Source organism: Bos taurus, chromosome 2, assembly GCF_002263795.3.
Source record: "Bos taurus isolate L1 Dominette 01449 registration number 42190680 breed Hereford chromosome 2, ARS-UCD2.0, whole genome shotgun sequence".
NCBI classification, from domain to species: domain Eukaryota; kingdom Metazoa; phylum Chordata; class Mammalia; order Artiodactyla; family Bovidae; genus Bos; species Bos taurus.
The window spans coordinates 39,059,214-39,078,018 of NC_037329.1; the positions used below are offsets into that span (position 1 = coordinate 39,059,214).

General features: G+C 40.2%; 1 protein-coding gene and 1 long non-coding RNA gene across 3 annotated transcripts in view; one reads left to right on the plus strand and one right to left on the minus strand.

The window, feature by feature from the left end:
* GALNT5 (polypeptide N-acetylgalactosaminyltransferase 5) overlaps positions 1-10,628 on the minus strand; it is a 44,685-nt gene extending 34,057 nt beyond the window's left edge. The window contains exon 1 of one of the 2 annotated variants that reach the window (XM_010801966.4): positions 8,456-10,628. In XM_010801966.4, the coding sequence (XP_010800268.1) occupies positions 8,456-9,909 (1,454 nt within the window). In that variant the 5' untranslated portion in view covers positions 9,910-10,628. The remainder of the gene's footprint in view (positions 1-8,455) is intronic. The other variant, NM_001143859.1, reaches the window with a different exon arrangement.
* Positions 861-14,370, plus strand: LOC132342967 (uncharacterized). Its single transcript, XR_009491577.1, has 3 exons — positions 861-1,935; positions 10,819-10,882; positions 13,913-14,370. It is a non-coding gene; the product is annotated as an uncharacterized lncRNA (long non-coding RNA).
* Positions 14,371-18,805: the final 4,435 nt, after the last annotated feature.

The following is an 18,805-nucleotide window of genomic DNA, read 5'->3' on the forward strand; positions in this document are numbered from 1 at the left end:
GTTCTAGGTTGAGGTTAGAGCACTGTGAAGGTAGTTCTGTCTCTCCTGGAGGGTCCTGGGACCTTGGGCAAGTCATTCCCTCCTCAGCCTTCTCTGTAATGTAAGGGGTGGGATTAGAGATCTTTTGAAGGAAGTTTTATCTAATGTTAATATTCTGTAATGCTCTATGCAATTTTAGCCTCATTCACCCATTAGTGCTTCCCTCTGGGTCAGAAGACATCTGAGAAAAGGTAAATTAAATTGCTGTTTTGGGTTTTAAGTCTTTGGGTATTTTCCCATTGGTCCTTGAAGCATTTTAACAAGGTCCTACTTGGTCTGGACTCATGCTTATTTCTATGGTCTCATATCCACCCTCTCTGCTCTCCCCCATCTCAGGTCAGATTTCCCTGTTTCTCAATGGATCACTCTTTTTACCCCCTCCCCCTATGTCTTTAACTCCCTTCAGTTTGCAGCTCAAACACTTGTGCCCTCTCTCAGGCCAGGCTCAGCCTTTCTCATCCTTGCCTGAGTAGTTCACTCTATTTCCAAGGAACATTTTGTTCTATTTGCCTTGAAGGCAGGATCTATGCTCAGATGTGAGATGGCAGAGTAGAAAGGAGCTCAGAGATATTTGTTCACTGCTAAGCTGTGGTTGTTGGGCAGTTTTAAAGAATCATCTTTGCTTAATGCTGAATAGAAGATGATTTCCTATAAATTTTCTCCCTGACAAGATAACTGATGTGCAAAACTAATTCTCCTCAAATACCTCTGACTCTATTCCCCACTCCCTCCCGAGTATAAGGAAGACAGCTGTTTTAATTTCTGCTCAAGTCATATGATTATAGGGAAACAAAGGAGAGAGGAGCTGTATCCAATGGAAAGAGTGTTAGAATTGGACAGAAAACTTTCTTTTGAACTGCGAATCTGCTCTTAGTTTGCTGGGACAGCAGATTTATCATTTATTCTTTCAGAGTCTCACTTTTCTGACCTGTAAATCACATACGAAAGTATGTCTTTCATAGTGTGACTGTGAGGATTGGTTAGAATAAACACACACATATAAAACACACAAATGCATACACACACAATCACTACATGGAGCATAATAGGCACCATTTTGGTGAGGCTCAGCAAGGGAGAGATCCCTTATTGAGAGAGACCTGGACAATCTCGGGAGAGGTGGAGATAGGATGGTTGCCATGAGGGCAGAGCAGGTGTCTATGTGAGAGCCAGCCTGGGGTATAGAATTACTGCTGAGTGAGGAAGACTAAGGGTTGGATCCCAACCTTGCCATGCATGAGCTGTGAGTCCCTGGGCAAGTTACCTTTCTATGTGCTTTGTTTGCTCATCTGTATCACTTTATCAATCTGGTATGGCTGTTTTAAGGATCAGGTAAGATGATGTACATGGAAGATAAAAGGTCCCAGCTGCCCAGGTTATGACAAGCAGTGAGCAAACAGATGTGGAATAGAATGAACTGTGCCAACCACCTTACCAACTGCCATCTGAGACCTCAGCCTCCTCTCTAAGTCTCAGCTTCTCTTTCGGTGAAGCTGGGATGGTGACAGTACCTGTCTTGAGGGATGGGTTTAAGGAACAAATGAGAAGGCAAGTAGTAAAGCCCTTTGTGAATACTCTGCTTCTCTCTCTATAGCTCCTTCTCACACATATCCATACACAAATGTTTTAGAAGTGGGGCCGATTTAGAAGGTATTTTAGTGTAGAAAAATATAGATTGTTTTTTTTTTTTAAACATAGAGGAGATTCTAAAATGCTCCCTTCCTTCTGAAAGCAAACAACAAAACAGAGCTTCTAAATATTGCTACTTTTCCCCAATTTTCTGAGCCTTGACCTAAAACTGTTCTCTTCTTAGGAAACTCTGCTCTGAATGGTTCACCCAGAACAGCCCAAAAGAAAGCTATTTTATGGGACAAGAGTACTCACTGCAATATCACTGTAAGAATTTGATGAATTATTTTACGATGGTTAAACTGGGCCTTGGATGAGGTCTGTACCAAGAAGTGTACGCAGGTTCAAATTTCTACATTTACCAATTCCTTTCTCCCATAAATATTTCTAGGTCTTTGGCTGTATTTAGGAGACAAAGTCATTGATTTGTTTTACCATTTCTCAGTTTTACATTAATTAGTCATTTCTTACCTGTTTTTTTCTCTTCAAGTCAGTAGCGGAAGTGTGTTTTATACCTTCTGATCATTTCTCTCCTTATCACCCCAATTGTGAGGAGAGTGTGATAACTAAAAACATCAAAAACTCTATAGTCATCTTTTGGCCACATTTACCCTTTGTTTTGTTATGGTCTATCTTGCACCTTTTAAACAAATTCTGCTGTGTATTTCCAGCTTTCAGATACAGCTTTTTAGTGAAATGGCACACTGCCCTCTAACACACACAAACACACAAATGTGCATGAATGTGTACACACACACACAATTCAGAAGCAACACGCAACATTGCTTTGTGTACAGTTATAGAAGAAAAAGCAGGAAACAACCTATTAAAATCCATCTTCTGAGATTTTCTCCCCCTCTGCCCTTGTTTGGTTTCTTAGGGAGATGTCATAGCTTTTCCAGTCACTGAAATCACAAAAGCTATCTCATTTCACCAACTGAAATATTAATCCAATGTAAAACTAAGAGATTGAGCTTCATCTCACTGTTCAGTTTCTTTTTCTTTCAGCCTGATACACACATCTAGAAGCCTGAAGTATGGAGAGCTCTGGAATCAGTCTATTTTCTCTCTTCCAGCTCCTCCTCCAGCAGTTCATTAGTTGTGGTTTTGGACCTTACTAGGATTGGAAGAACAGGGCAGATAGAAACTAAGGATCTAGAAAGGTTCTTCTTTTCCCTCAGTGAATTAGACTGGTTTGTGGCAAATGCATGGTGCTATCTTTTGCTTTTCATATGTGCCAAAAGAAAACTCTCTTTAGCTGTGTAGGAAGGAATCAAATTATTGGTTGACAGTCCCAGCTCTAGGCTAAGAGAATAGACCCATTTTAATTGCTTTATAGAGGGGCTTGCCAGAATACTGTAGGAAAAGCAAAGCATTAAATTAAACAATGAACTAACATCATGACGACGCAGCAGCGCTGGAGGAGCACGCTGTAATTCTTACTGTCCTCTAAAAAACTAAATGCTGGCAGCAAACGTGTCCTTGAGTCATTTTTCTCTAAATGCAGATTCAGGAAGTGCACTCTTAAAATAGGTTCCTTTTTGGAGTTTCATCTTCCCTCTAGCTGCAGGCCACAGGACAGACCTCTCTAAGGAGAACTGGCTTGCATTTCCAGTAGGCAAGACTCTATCTTAGTAAATCTTGTGTGGGTGTATTGATTATTGCTGGCTAAACCAAGCTTCAATACGACTAGGAACTGCAAGGATTATCTTTTTATAAAGAAAGGGTTAAATATGGAAATGTGGAATGACTGTCAAAAAAGTATTTTATTTGAAGCATATTTTATAGGCAAAAATTCTAGGCAAAAATGAAATTGCATTTTACTTATGGGCAGAAAACTTTCTTATGAATGAAGCAAGGAGATTTTCATCTATTGAAAATCAAAACATTAAAATGCATGACAAACAACAACAGAAATATGAATTAGTGAATAAACATGACTTAATGAATAGATCATAGTGTTAGAAGAGGACATATTTACCTTAAACAAGACACTAACATATTCTATATATCCAAAATGAAAATTTAGGAAGTTACTATTAAGTCATTATTACTAATTTGTAAAGTGACTTCTCACAACCTAATTTGAATAGGTATCTGTCATTCATTTTTTTAAAAAAATAGTGTCAATTTTCAAAAATCATTTAAGAGAAACTTGTCTTTAAAACCATATTGCATAAACGTGAATCTTTTGAGTGCCCTACCCTGTGCTCAGTTCTGTTGTTTAGTCACTCAGTCATGTCTGACTCTTTTGAGATCCCATGGATGGAGCCCTCCAGGTTCCTTCTGTCCATGGGATTTCCCAGGCAAGAACACTGGAGTGCATTTCCATTTCCTCCTCCAGGGGATCTTCCCAACGTACGGATCAAACCCCCATCTCCTGCAATGGCAGGCGGATTCTTCACCACTGGTGCTCTGTGCTAAGGGGATACAAAATGAAGTAAATGACAGAGTTTCTTCCTGAAGCTTTGAATTTCACTGACAAGGTGAAACAGATTCTCAAGGCTCTGGTTAGTGAACAGCACATAGTAAGGAGTGTTTTAGTAACAACAAGAGCATTAAGGGTCACTGAAGTACAGAGGTTAAGTCAAATCATGGTACAGGTGGAAGTGAGATACAGTTAGATGGTAAGCAATGTCAGGTTAAGATGTTTGGGGGTGAAGACTACAAGGTGAGGATAGTAGGAAGCTGTGGGAAGGGACCAGTTAAGAAAAACATCAGTGGGTAGTAATGAACTTGATGTGTAGAAAAAGATCATGAGACTAACTATCCTTATGCTAAAGGCCCACATTGGAGAGACCGGCACACACCATAAGTGATAGCCACAGGGCAAGGGGTAGAAATCTGGGTGGCACTAAAAAGGACAGTAAAATAACGCTGATGACAGAAAGGGGTTTGTGCTTTTGAAAAAGGCCACTACTGCATCTCAACACCTTAGAATGGTTCTTTGGGACTCAGGAGAAAAGGAGGGAAGAGCAGGTTTTAAAGAGTCTGGTTTTAGAACAAGAGCAGGAGACGTTGTCCTAGAAATCCTGCTTCTCTCTTCTTCTCCATGTTACCCTCATCCTAGCATATCAGTTAAATCATCATTCTTAAGAACTAGTAACTACTTATTATCTTTACCAGGGGGGAACTAAATCGAAACAAACATACTAGCAAACCTATGATTTTTAATCCTTGTTTTGATTCAATGTATATTCAATAGCCAGTTATGACACAGATTTGGAGGAAATGAAAGAAGCAGTAAGGGAGATAGTCCCCAGATCTCTTAAACTTTAAAGGGTTCAGTGGATTGTTACTACAACTAATTTTAAGCCCAGTTCTTCTGCATTCTTAGAGATTTCTTTCTTTTTTTTTAATTTAATTTTATTTTTTAACTTTACAATATTGTATTGGTTTTGCCATATATCAAAATGAATCCGCCACAGGTATACATGTGTTCCCCATCCTGAACCCTCCTCCCTCCTCCCTCCCCATACCATCCCTATGGGTCGTCTCAGTGCACCAGCCCCAAGCATCCAGTATCGTGCATCGAACCTGGACTGGCGACTTGTTTCATATATGATATTATACATATTTCAATGCAATTCTCCCAAATCATCCCACCCTCTCCCTCTACCACAGAGTCCAAAAGACTGTTCTATACATCAGTGTCTCTTTTGCTGTCTCGTATACAGGGCTATTGTTACCATCTTTCTAAATTCCATATATATGCATTAGTATGCTGTATTGGTGTTTTTCTTTCTGGCTTCTTTCTTTTCTCTTCTCCCCCCTCTCTTTCACATACATATACATATATTCTTACTATATTATATAGCATTTCCCCCATGCAGACTTTTAAAAATTATTATCTCAAAAAATCTTGTAAGTGTGTACTTATAAGCATCTCATATACCTTTTGAGCAAAGCTGGAAAAAAATAAAATCAACATAAGACAACTTTAAATCATGCCAAGCTGAAGAATCAAATGTTTTTCACCAACCTTTTCACCAACACCAAATGTATTTCCTTCCAACCTTTATCCATTTGAATACATAATTTTCACATACTTGTAGTCAGTGTTTGGATAAAAGAAAAGAAAAATAATCTATTCTCTTTCCTGTAAGAATGGCACAAAAGGGGCTCTGTACATAGCATCCCTGTTGGTTAAACTGTCACCTCCGTCCTGTTGGGAGAGTAGAGCATCAGATAGGCAGCTTGCTAGGGGCACCTATATTTAGCCAAGGTAGGTTGTGTGATAAGAGGGAGGGGCCCTGGCCACACGCTGTCTGACTCATGCTCTCAAGCACACGTGTCACTTTCTCCTACAGTTGGGACAGCCTCCTTCAGAAAAGACAGCCTGACTGTGACTTTCCTGGGCAGCAACCCTTAGCTTCCAGAGATCAAATTTTAGAAAATAACGAGCACTGGAAGCCATTGAGCTTCCAATAAATCACATGGACGATAACATCATTATTGCTTGCTTTGGCTCTCATACAATTGCCCTTTCTCTGGTTTGTAACTGAAGCCTGGACTTCTGTGCAGTGTCTGATTTTTTTCCCCCAAGCTCCATAGCAGTCTGCCAGACCACAGAAGGGATATTAAAATAAAGCTACTTTACTCCTGGCATTTTGTATTGAAAGTTGTCATGGGTAGTATATGGCCATATAGTATATGCTACATAGGGTATGTATAGTAATATGCCATTCATAGTGGCATATATAGTATATGCTGTATACTGGCATATTTGAATATGCCATATAAATGTATATATGTAGTAATTTAGTGATATGTGTGTGTATTCAGTTGCTCAGTTGTGTCTGACTCTTTGGGGCCCCATGGACTGTAGCCCACCAGGCTCTTCTGTCCATGAGATTTCCCAGGCAGGAATCCTGGAGTGGGTAGCCATTTCCTACTCCAGGGAACTTCCTGACCTAGGGATCAAACCTGCCTTTTCTGTGTCTCCTGCATTGGCAGGCAGATTCTTTATCACTGTGCCACATGCGAAACCCCAGTATAGTGATATAGTGTATCATAAATATATGTGATATATTTGACATGTGATATACAGGATTTCAGATCAGAGCTGGTCCAACATAATTTGGGGGATTTTTTGTTGTAGTAATTAGCAAGAGATGGGCGATTAATAGCACAACATAATTTTGAGCATGTATTTTAATCATTCTCTATAATTACTAGCTCTATGAACACAATACAGCCTCCCAGGGCCTCAGTTTCTTTATTTTTATTTTGGGATGTTAGGTTTATTTGTGTTCTCCTCAAGGTTGTGAGTTTCACCAGGGAGAGGAACATGAATGGCAGAGTGTTTATTCTAAACAGGTGATTAATGCATGGCCGATAGACGTCTGTCAATGGCTAAGAGCTGAAAATGATTAACATCACAGTGACGAGGCCCTTCTTACCAGTATGAATACAGGCACATCTCTAACTGCCTTCTTCCTGCTGCTGCTGCTGCTGCTAAGTCGCTTCAGTCATGTCCGACTCTGTGCGACCCCATGGATTGCAGCCTACCAGGCTTCTCCATCCATGGGATTCTCCAGGCAAGAACACTGGAGTGGGTTGCCATTTCCTTCTCCAGCCTTCTTCCTAGTAAGACTGATATCCAGATCACAAAGAAGAGTTGTTTACTTTTACATAGGCCAAACAAGGGCATTATTTACATACTACATATTGTAAGTCTGAATCTTGACACTCCCTAATTTCAACTTCTTGGCAAACCTTGTTTGGCTCAGGAATCGAATATCAAGGCATGTATGAAGCTGTATTAACAATTAATGGGAACTAAACATGTGGCTACAACATATGGCTCATACCTTCATTTATGAGTGAGCCGAAAAGAGCCAGGAACCAACTATGTTTGAATCAGATCAGGTTCTGTGATCTACCTTTTAGTTATAGGAATTTAATTCTTTAAAACCTGGTTCATGAAGACTCATTGGGCAGTGGTAGAGCTCAGTTACCTTGGGAAAGCGACATAGTTCCTGAGTGTTCTCATTTGCTCATTTGAACCCATAATATGTGCCACCTCCTTTGTAGGGCTCTTATGAAGTTCATGTGATTTGTATGCAGTTGCTTCATAGATAGTGAAGCTCTAGAAATATAAAATATATTCTTGTGTGTCTTGCAGGTGTTTGCTACTTATTAGCTGATTGACTTTTTCCAACATTATTATTCCTGCATCACTGAGCTCCTGAGCTATCTACCATCCTCATCTCTAAAGGCTATTAAATTCTAGGGAGTAGAGTCACTTCTTCACTTGCTATTATGATAATCATTACTCACAATTAGGCAGAATTCTGCTGCTAAAAATATGATTCCAGAGAGGCCTAGAAGCCTCCTTCCCCATGCTCCTTTTCCAAATAGACTCCTGACAAACTTGCTGGTAATAAAAAGTTCCAAAATTGAGAATTCACTTCATTGTCACTGTTTTAATGAAATTACATTTTAAGCTCTACTGTTCATATACATCTTATTAGGAATTGAGCTCATCTCATCATTTTAGTAGGTTTTCAATACCTATTAAAGAAAAGGGAAGAGAACCATGAGCTAATGGGGATGAGGGCCAAAGTCTCAGAGAAGTTAAGGAATAAAGAGAGTTCATCGGGTCTGCTGATGGCAGAACTTTTCTTTGGGAGGATGGTAGACTATCTGAACTCTGCCTAGTGATTACAATTTCTCTAATTCTCTAGGCAACCAAAAATCACACAGAAGTATCTAGAAATAAATCTTTTCTGTATAAGACCCAAAATACCTGGGGCTGAGGAAAGAGAAGAGAAATGGATCTTACCCAGCAGGTCTTGTGTCTTCAATGGCTCTGTCCACTGGGATCAAATCACTGAGGTAGACATTGAAATTTCCTTCTTTCCATCTTCTTTCCACCTCCTTCTCCTTTCCGTGCGGAACAACTACTGGACGTCCAAACTGACCTGGAGCTTTGGGGTCCCTTGGAGAAAGTGTCGCATCAATTCTTAACACACGGTGCATTCTGCCATCTTCAGGTGAAAGGGCTTTTGTCTGACTTTGGTTGAGTTGTGCAGGCCGGGTCTTGGCAGTTAAGTTGATCTTTCCTAACTCCTGTCCCTCAGTTAAGGCTTGATTGGCTTGAGACACTGCTGCTCTCTGTAGAGCAAGTGAAGAGAAAGATGCCTCATTGTTCTTCATGCCAATGCGTTTCTCTTGGCTTTTGCCCAATACTATAGTAGATGTAGTTTTGGTGTTGGAATTGGGGACCTCTCTGGTGTCTGTCTTTAGCTCCTCCTCCTTGGTTATAATTACTACATGGCTTTCAGACAAATTGAGTTTCTTCCCACCAGCCACCTTGGCTCTGTCATCCTTCAGCAAGCCTCCCCACTGTATCTCATTAATAGATGGCTTCTTTAAGCGATCTGAATTGGCAATGAACTTGGAAAAGGTAAGGTTCTTATTGGCTTTGTGTCTATTTGCATTCAGTTCTTTGCTCGGAGTCTCAGTTTTATTTAAGGCTATGGCTTCCCTGGGTCTTGGCACTGGTGGGCTGGCAGGATAGTTTCTTTCATTTACTCCTGCCTGGTACCTCTGCTTTAATCTGTCATTACTAAGACTGGTAGTCACAGTGGGGTACCTCTCAGCTGCTTGCTTTGATATGTCACTGTTGAGACCATGGCTCTTCGGGCCCTGCTTGTTTATACCGACAGGTCCTGTGTGCACAGATATTTTGGCCAGTGGAGTTCCCCTTGCTGCAATGAATGGAGTTTTCTCAAGCCCCTGAGCTGTCATTTGCTTTGGTGTCATGGGGTGAGAGGAAACTGCAGGTCGGATGTCTCGCCCCTCTGTCTTCCACTTGGTAAAAGTCACTGGGTGAGTCTGCCTATATGCAGGATGCCACAAAGGCGCAACCTTGCCTCTTCCCGGGGCGTTCTGTACTTTTCTTTCCTTCTGGGTTTGGTCCAAATCATCCTCGACCTTGAGCTTACTCTCCTCAGTCTTCCTAAAGTTCTCTTTGCCCCACACGCCCTTCCCGTGTCCCTTCCATGGGGGCTTCATCTCTGTCCTGCTGCTGTCAAGGCTCTTCACCTGGTCTGACTGAACTCTGAACCCTACCCGCTCCCTCCGAACAATGTCTTCCTTCAGGATCTGAGTGTTGATCTCACTGAATGAGAGGCGGAGAGCTGCCATGTCAAAGAGCAGCCAGATGACAGAAGCTGCAAATATAAATGCCAGGACTCGCCCACTTCCTCGGAAAAACTTTCGGATCTTGTTCATGGTACAAAGGCTTCCCTTGCAGCCTGCCCTCCCTCTGAGCCTGCTTACCTTGAGTGGAGAGGGAGCTGAAGTAGTAGCAGTAGCAGTAGCTGCAGCAGCCAAGTTGCCAGAAAGCGCCCCCCTCCCGTGAACACAGCAGGAAGCAGCCGTCCAAGGGGAGAGCTCAGCTCCTACGGCTTGTCAGTCTCTGCCTGCGTGGCATTTCACAGCAGAGCATCCGTGCCTGCTCAGCTGGCCCCTGGTGAAGCCCTGCTCGATACTGCCCTTTGGTCACTCTGGGAGCAGTCGATTCCAGCCACCAGACAGTTCAACAGATCACTCATCTCATCTCCATGAGCCCATGTCCACCTTCCTACAAGCCCCAGGAAAGGTGGGGGCCCGGCTGGGGCTGCGGCTTCTCTCCTCCCAGTTCTCGGTCTGCACACTGTAACTCAACACCACTTCTCATAAGGAAAACATTTCAAGCCATTACCCAGAAAACTTCATTCAGCTCTCACCTTCCGTGTTATGTGAGAGTGTGTTTGTTTTCAGAGCAATTAAAGAAAGCTATCTAACTTGGAGGGCATGTGTTCCTGGTTTGTAACCCCACCTACCACAGTCCTGTTTATTAACCCTGTTGTACCCAGGTCTCCAAGTAATTTGCCCCAGCAATTATTGGCCTCCATGTTTCAGCTTTGAGAAGTAACAGCTTAGAGAAGGGTCCGGGCAATCCTCCATACCAGAGATGGGTGTTTATTCAGAATGCCTCTTTGAGGCAGGGTAATCAAAATGTTTCTTTGGAAGTCAGCTTTTTGTTTTAAACGAATTCATCTATTTTATTGCTAGATTCAGTAGACGTAAACTTAATTTGTCACGTTGCTGTAGAAGTTTCTAAACTCTTACTCTGTTTGGGTACTTATCTTGTCGCAGATGCAACAGTTTGCAGACTGAATCAGAAATTTGGATCAGCCCCTTGAGTGGTGCTGGTGGACTGGTAGGTAGAACCCTGGTTCTCACAGCTTTGTAACGGAATCTCACGGAAGAAATCTTCCCAAATTCTGATCGATTGATGTGGGGGGAGTAAAGATGACCACTGGTCTCCACTGTGTTTTTAGAAGCTTCCCGCATCTTTCTAATGTGCCATTCAGTCATGTCTGACTCTTTGCGACTCCAGGGACTGTAGCCTGATAGGTTCCTCTGTTTATGGGGATTCTCCAGGCAAAAATACTGGAGTTGGTTGCCCTAGAATAAAATGCCTCACTGTGATTTTTTGGGTTTTTGAACACTGCCCACAATTTTTGTGAAATTTTCTCCCAGAGTAAAACCTAATAAAAACTATACATTCCCAGAACCATTCAACCTGAATCTGCCTTTTTATAAGTTTAATTTATATTTTATATTAGAATATAAGTGATTTATATTGGAGTATAGGCGATTTACAATGCTGTGTTAGTTTCAGGTATACAGCAAAGTGATTCTGTTCTACATATACATATATCTGTTCTTTTTCAAGAGTCTGCATTTTAACCTCACCTAAAGTTTGAGAGGCACTGCCTAGGAGCACTGTTCTCTCAGGGCCTCTGGATGATCTACAGATAGTGATGCCACGTATTACTGCAGTGTTAGGAGCAGTATAGTGTCCCTGCTTTGAGATAAACTTAGGCTCCCATAGACTTGGGATTATAGGAAGGAAAGATTCTGAATTTTTTTATACTTACACATTGTCTTTCATAGACAAAATAAGTTTGTATTTTACCCCATGGGAAGGAACCCAGATAAATGCAGGCATGGTAATGTGTTTCTTGAATCTCCAATTTTTCTTTTCACTCAATGCCTACCTTCCAGTTTGGAATGCACCCATGGCAGCGTTGGTGGCTGAGTCATTTCCTCCATGCATCCATGCCTCCATTTACCCATCCTTCCAACATTTTGTTGAGTCTGTTCCATCACTCAGGCCTTGTTTTGGGTGTTGAGAGATATTGAGTAAGAATGACCTAGTTCTTATTTTTGAGCTCTCACAATCTAGTGGGGGACATAGATAGGTAATAAGTACCATAAAACACAGAGTAAATAGTATGAGAGAACTATATCCTGGATTCTTTGGGGATGATTTTTGATGAAATTATCCTTAGACTTGAAGGATAAACAAGAACATAATTATCTTTGTTCATACTGTGTTCCAGAAAAAGAAATACTAGCTGGATGGTGAAAAACAGATAAATTAGCAAAAACATAGAAGTGATTAGAGATTACTTATGATCATAGTAATTATGGGAAGCATGCATTTCTAAGAACCAGCATGATTGGGCTTCCCTGGTGGTTTAGTGGTAAAGAATCTGCCTGTAATGCAGGAGACTTGGGTTTGATCCCTAGGTAGGGAAGATCCCCTGAAGAAGGGAATGGCAACCCACTCTAGTATTCCTGCCAGGATAGTCCCATGGACAGAGGAGCCTGGCGGGCTACAGTCCACGGGGTCACAAAGAGTTGGGCATGTCTTAGCAACTAAACAACAACAACAACATGATCGGAAAGTCAGGATTATGTGTATGCGTGTACCCCATATGCCCCAAACTCTTTGCTAAACTCTTTCCATTGAGTATCTTATTCAATCTTCACAACAATCCAATGGGAATGATATGATTCTAGTCATCACTTTGTAGCAAAAAGAAATAACTTAGAGAGGTGAAAAAACGATGCAGTAGTTGGATTTGGAATGAGTGAGTATATGATGCTACAGTCCATGTGCTTAAATACTATACAGCACTGCTTCTCTAGCTGTACGACCTTACAAGGTAGCTCATTTTATGTGTTTTATTAGCTATACAAAAGGGAATTATTTCTGTTTTGTAGATGAATGCAAAGACTAGAGAAAATTAAGTTCTTGTCATTTGAATGTACTCTCTAAATGATAGTCACTGCCATTAATAATATTGCTGATACTTTGTTGTGATAGGAATGTGGGGTGCATGTGGGAGAAAGCATACCTGTTCTTCACAAACACTGAATAGAAGACTGATGACTAAACATGACTTTGGCAATAGGACAAGAAGTACATCTGAGCATTTTGTTTTTTTTTTCTTGCTGTTCTTATTTGCCTTTTATTATGGATTGAATCAATAAACAATTGTTCACTAAGAACTCCCTATATGCTCAAAGCATGAAGCAGATGATATTGTTTCTGCCCCCAATGACCTTAAAACTACCATGAATAGAACCTTTGCAGCATAACACAACTATTTAGGATCCACCTTCCCAAATAAAGTAGGAAAATTTTTTTCAGTGTCATGGATAAGTGGCTTGCATTACATATTTTGAGACTATGAATATAGAATGCTTTGAAAATACTTTCCAATATTTAAGTCTTATCTTATCATATCCCCACCCCAAATGGCAGCTGTAATTGCTCAAACTCCTATTTGAAAAGTCAACACTTGTTACACCCTTACTATGTCTGACAGCTTTAAAACACTGCTTGAAAAATATCCTATGTCTTCTGTATTTACTTGATCTAAGAACAATGATTTATTCCTCTTTCTTTCTCTAATCTGTCCATATTAATTGAAACATAAATTACTTGCAATAGGAGAGAAAATGTTAAGAAAATTAAAGGAAAATCTTGGCTTATCTACCCTAAGTAAAGCTACTAATTAACTGTGCCTTAGTCTTCCTCTCCCCCTGACATAGAATTCAGGATAAGACATAAAGAGTATACGAGAGGAAAGAAACACTGCTGAAATTCCTAGAAAAGAAGGAGTGGAATGATAGACCCGTCTCAAGCACTGATTTGACCATTAATACACATGACCACCGATATGTCACACTTGAAAGAGCTTCTCTCAAGGTTTCTTCCCAGTATTTTCCACATCTTTTGTCCAGCGAGTCTGTGAGAATCGTAAGGATGACAGAAGTTGATTATAAGCCCCTCTATAGACTCAATACCAAGTATCTTCAGAAACTCAGTAAAAAATCTCTACTGGTGGTCCCCACCACCTATAAATTTCTCCTCTTTTTCTTCCCCTTTTAGCTGGACTCCCATAATGTTCACAGCAATGACAAAGTAGGAATAAAAAAGAATGGAAAACAAAGAAATTAACAACTTTTACCTTTAAGAGTTGTCAAAATACACTTTATCCAACAGATGAACTTTCATATAAATAAAAGATTCTCTTGTTTGGCTTAGCTGTATTCATTTCCATATTACCAGAAGAGAACTAATTATATAAGTGGGTTAGGTACTCCTGGTTGACATCCCCAGTGGTAGACTTACCTGGTCAAATTTCACAAGGGTCTGCGCATACTTAGTTCAAGTGGGTATCATTCTAAAACCCTAGGGCTATGAAGTGGTCCTTAGGAGGCTTTTGAAGGTGGTTCCCTAATTCTAATTTTGAGTCCACCTATGTAGTAAAAACAGAGAAGGCAATGGCACCCCACTCCAGTATTCTTGCCTGGAAAATCCCATGGACGGAGGAGCCTGGAAGGCTGCAGTCCATGGGGTCCCTGAGGGTCTGACATGACTGAATGACTTCACTTTCACTCTTCACTTTCATGCATTAGAGAAGGAAATGGCAACTCACTCCAGTGTTCTTGCCTGCAGAGTCCCAGGGATGGGGGAGCCTGGTGGGCTGCCGTCTATGGGATCACACAGAGTCGGACACGACTAACGTGACTTAACAGCAGCATGTAGTAAAAAATTAAAAAAATACATTTTAGTTTCTTCTTCTGTAAAATGAGTATATCAGTAGAAGAATCTGTCCTTAAACTTTATCTGTTTGCTATAGGAATGATTATGTTGATAGCTATCATTTATTGAGAATTTACTGAGTGCCTGACACTGGATTCTCCTAGGCCAAATCATAAACTGTTTAGCAGGACAGTTATACACATAGTAGAATCTATGTACCTTTCTTCTGCTTCCATGGTGAGTATCTCTGAATCATTCTTATTGATAATCAGTAGGAGTTCAATAAACATTTTTAAAAATTTCTCTTCTCAAATTTCCCCCATCAGAATGTGGAATATTAGAAGTGCTGGTTTCAGTTCCCTGGATTTGTATCTAAAATAACTCTCTCAGAATATTTGAATGTTTTTTGACTATGTAAAGTATATTCTGAATAACCAATAGCTATTGACTTTTATAATATTTACTCAATTGCTTACCTTTAATTATAAAAGATATACAAGGACAATACCTTTAAATGTATATTCTTTACAGAATAATGAGAATCTACAGATGCATCACTAAATTTGAATTTAGATTTAACTTTGGAGATTCCAGTTAAAGACATGGGATGAAGAAATTATTCACTTGTGAAATTTGAATGGGAAACCTAAGTAAATATTAAACATCATTTTGCTTTTGTATTTTAATAAGACCATTTTTTTCTTTCAGAATTCTTTTTTTTTTTGGTAAAAAGAGAAATTGTATTCAAGAAAATAAGATGGTCTTGTGAACAAATTTTATGAAAAAAAGAAAGTTGAAAACAATAATTCAAAAGCTGAAGTTTTTATAAAATCCATGGGTGGCATAAATATAAAAATGATAATTTTATTACAATTAAACTGATTCTTCCAGTAAAGATGGATGACTACAATTGCAGCCATAGAAGCACTGGTGCATGTATACTTTTTTATAAGATTTGGAAGCTGGTTAACAAACAGCCTCATTGTCTAAAGCCCAGAGAATGAAGACTGCTATGATCCTCCCTCCAACATATGCCCTTGAAAATTTTTCCCATGTTAGTGGTGGTAAATCATAATCCATTTAGCCCGAGTTTGAAGAAAGCAAGCCCTCTACCACTGAAAGATAATACACTGTGCTTTAGACCTCAAGTTTCATTAATATTTGAAGAGTGGAGTCTAGCCAACATTTGTGCTTCATAGGTCCCTCACCAACTTAAATTTTTTAATATTTTATTTTGATTAAGAAAAACTTAATAAATTAAAAATAAGACATCTATTGAGTATCCACCTTGGATAAAGAACTGTACTAGTTATCAGAAGGGGAAAAAAATTGCCCTAAGAAACAGGTTGTGAATGAACTCAAGACTTTTAACTCAGATACTAAGTTAACAGAGCCATTGGTATTGGTTAACTATAAATTTGGAGGAAAAAGGAAAATAGCTCAGGATGACTTTGATAAAGGCTGCACTAATACAGACAGAAAAAGTATGAAGAATAATGATAGTTTGGGAAAAAAAGAAGTTCAGATAGTAACATGCTGGGATTGAAATACATGTGGAATATGTAACCACGTATATAGTGAGCATATTTTTATTGAGTACCAACTGTGCACTGCTAAACTGCTACTAAGTCCCTTCAGTCGTGTCCGACTCTGTGCGACCCCATAGACGGCAGCCCACCAGGCTCCTCTGTCCCTGGGATTCTCCAGGCAAGAACACTGGAGTGGGTTACCATTTCCTTCTCCAACTGTGCACTAGGCTCTAGGAAAACTAAGAAGCTAAAACTCACAGTTTAATGTAGTTAATTTCAAATTTTTTCACATCAAAAAATCTCATGGGCAGGGATACAGATTCTCATCTTCTACTCTCAACAATTGTGAGGTTGGATATAAGGCACAGGAATCTAAATTCTTAACTAGAGTATCAATGAGTTTGATATGAATGGATCAAAACCTACACTTGATTTAGTGGCAAAGGAAAACATTTATATTAAAATGGGAAAGGTAAAACAAGAAACGATTAATAATTTATCAGGGTGGTTGGGAAGGCTTCCTGGTGGTAATGATTGAGTGTGAATTCACCTTACAGATAGGGAAGGGGAAACTTAGGAAGAATATTCCAGCAGAGGAAAGACCAGCCTCAAAGCACTGAGGGAGAAAGACTTGAGAATGACATGGATGAATAACTGCTTGAAATAACTGGATTCTATAGTGGATTGCCAAGCAATGAGGCACAGATTGTTGGCTGCACCTGGGTTGAGATATGCTCTTAGGTCAAGTTGGGATTTAGAAATTTTCTCTTTCAGGGAATAGAAGCATTTGGAGCTTTTTTAAAGTTGGAGTGTGATACACTCATGTTTTTAAATAGAAAACTAGTGGCTATATGGAGAATTGGTAGTAGGTAAGCTGTGGGCCCCATCACTTCATGGGAAATAGATGGGGAAACAGTGGAAACAGTATCAGACTTTATTTTTTGGGCTTCAAAATCACTGCAGATGGTGACTGCAGCCATGAAATTAAAAGACGCTTACTCCTTGGAAGGAAAGTTATGACCAACCTAGATAGCATATTCAAAAGCAAAGACATTACTCTGCCAACAAAGGTCCATCTAGTCAAGGCTATGGTCTTTCCAGTAGTCATGTATGGGTGTGAGAGTTGGACTGTGAAGAAAGCTGAGTGCCGAAGAATTGATGCTTTTGAACTGTGGTGTTGGAGAAGACTCTTGAGAGTCCCTTGGACTGCAAGGAGATCCAACCAGTCCATTCTGAAGGAGATCAGCCCTGGGATTTCTTTGGAAGGAATGATGCTAAAGCTGAAACTCCAGTACTTTGGCCACCTCATGTGAAGAGTTGACTCATTGGAAAAGACTCTGATGCTGGGAGGGATTGGGGGCACGAGGAGAAAGGGACGACAGAGGATGAGATGGCTGGATGGGATCACTGACTCGATGGACGTGAGTCTGAGTGAACTCCAGGAGTTGGTGAATGACAGGGATGCCTGGCGTGCTGAGATTCATGGGGTCACAAAGAGTCGGAGACGACTGAGCGACTGAACTGAACTGAACTGAAGCTGTGGGCTGGGACACCAGTTAGAATGAACGCTCCCTATTCACTTTCACTGCCCTTCTTGCCAACAGTCTAATCAGACATGGATTAAAATCTAAACTTTAATTGTAGGTGTTTAGACTGTTTAATCAGAGAAGGCAATGGCAACCCACTCCAGTACTCTTGCCTGGAAAATCCCATGGATGGAGAAGCCTGGTAGGCTGCAGTCCATGGGGTCACGAAGAGTTGGACACGACTGAGCGACTTCACTTTCCCTTTTCACTTTCATGCATTGGAGAAGGAAATGGCAACCCACTCCATTGTTCTTGCTTGGAGAATCCCAGGGACGGGGGAGCCTGGTGGGCTGTCGTCTATGAGGTCGCACAGAGTCAGACATGACTGAAGTGACTTAGCAGCAGCAGCAGACTGTTTAAAAGATATTTTTCTAGATATACAGAATCATTTCCTAGTAAAAGAATGGGCTTTATTAAATATACAAACTCTTAGAATACAGATAAAGCACACTATAAATGCCTCTGCATGTGTGTGTAATCTCAGTCACTCAGTTGCTCAGTTGTGTGTTGTTCAGTTGTGTCCAATTCTTTGTGACCCCGTGGACTGTAGCCCACTAGGCTACTCTGCCCATGGAATTTTCCAGGCAAGAATAGTGGGGTGGGTTGCTATTTCCTACTGGATCTACCTGATCCAGGGATCAAATCTGTGTCACCTGTGTCTTCCTGCATTTACAGGTGGATTCTTTACCACTGAGCCAACTAAATGCCTCTACCCCATCTTTAAAAGCCTAGGGTATGTTTAACTTTTAAGAAACTGCCAAAGTATTTTCCAAAAAATTTATATCAACAGAGTTTTATATTTCCACCAATACTGTATGAGAGTTCCAGTTGCTCCAAATTCAACAACATTTGGCTTCTTAATGTTTGTCTTTCTTTTAGGTATGCAGTTACATCAATTTGTGGTTTTTAATTTATGTTTTCCTAGCCACTAAACAACAATAACAATAACAATAACTAATGATATCGAGCAAATTTTCATATGCTTGTTGGTCATCTGCGTAAATTCTTTGATAAAGGACCTATTCATACATTTTGTCCATTTTTAATGAATTAATTTTGCTATCTATTAGGGACACAAAGGCACTTTTAAATATGATAGATTATTGTGATCCTGGTGATAG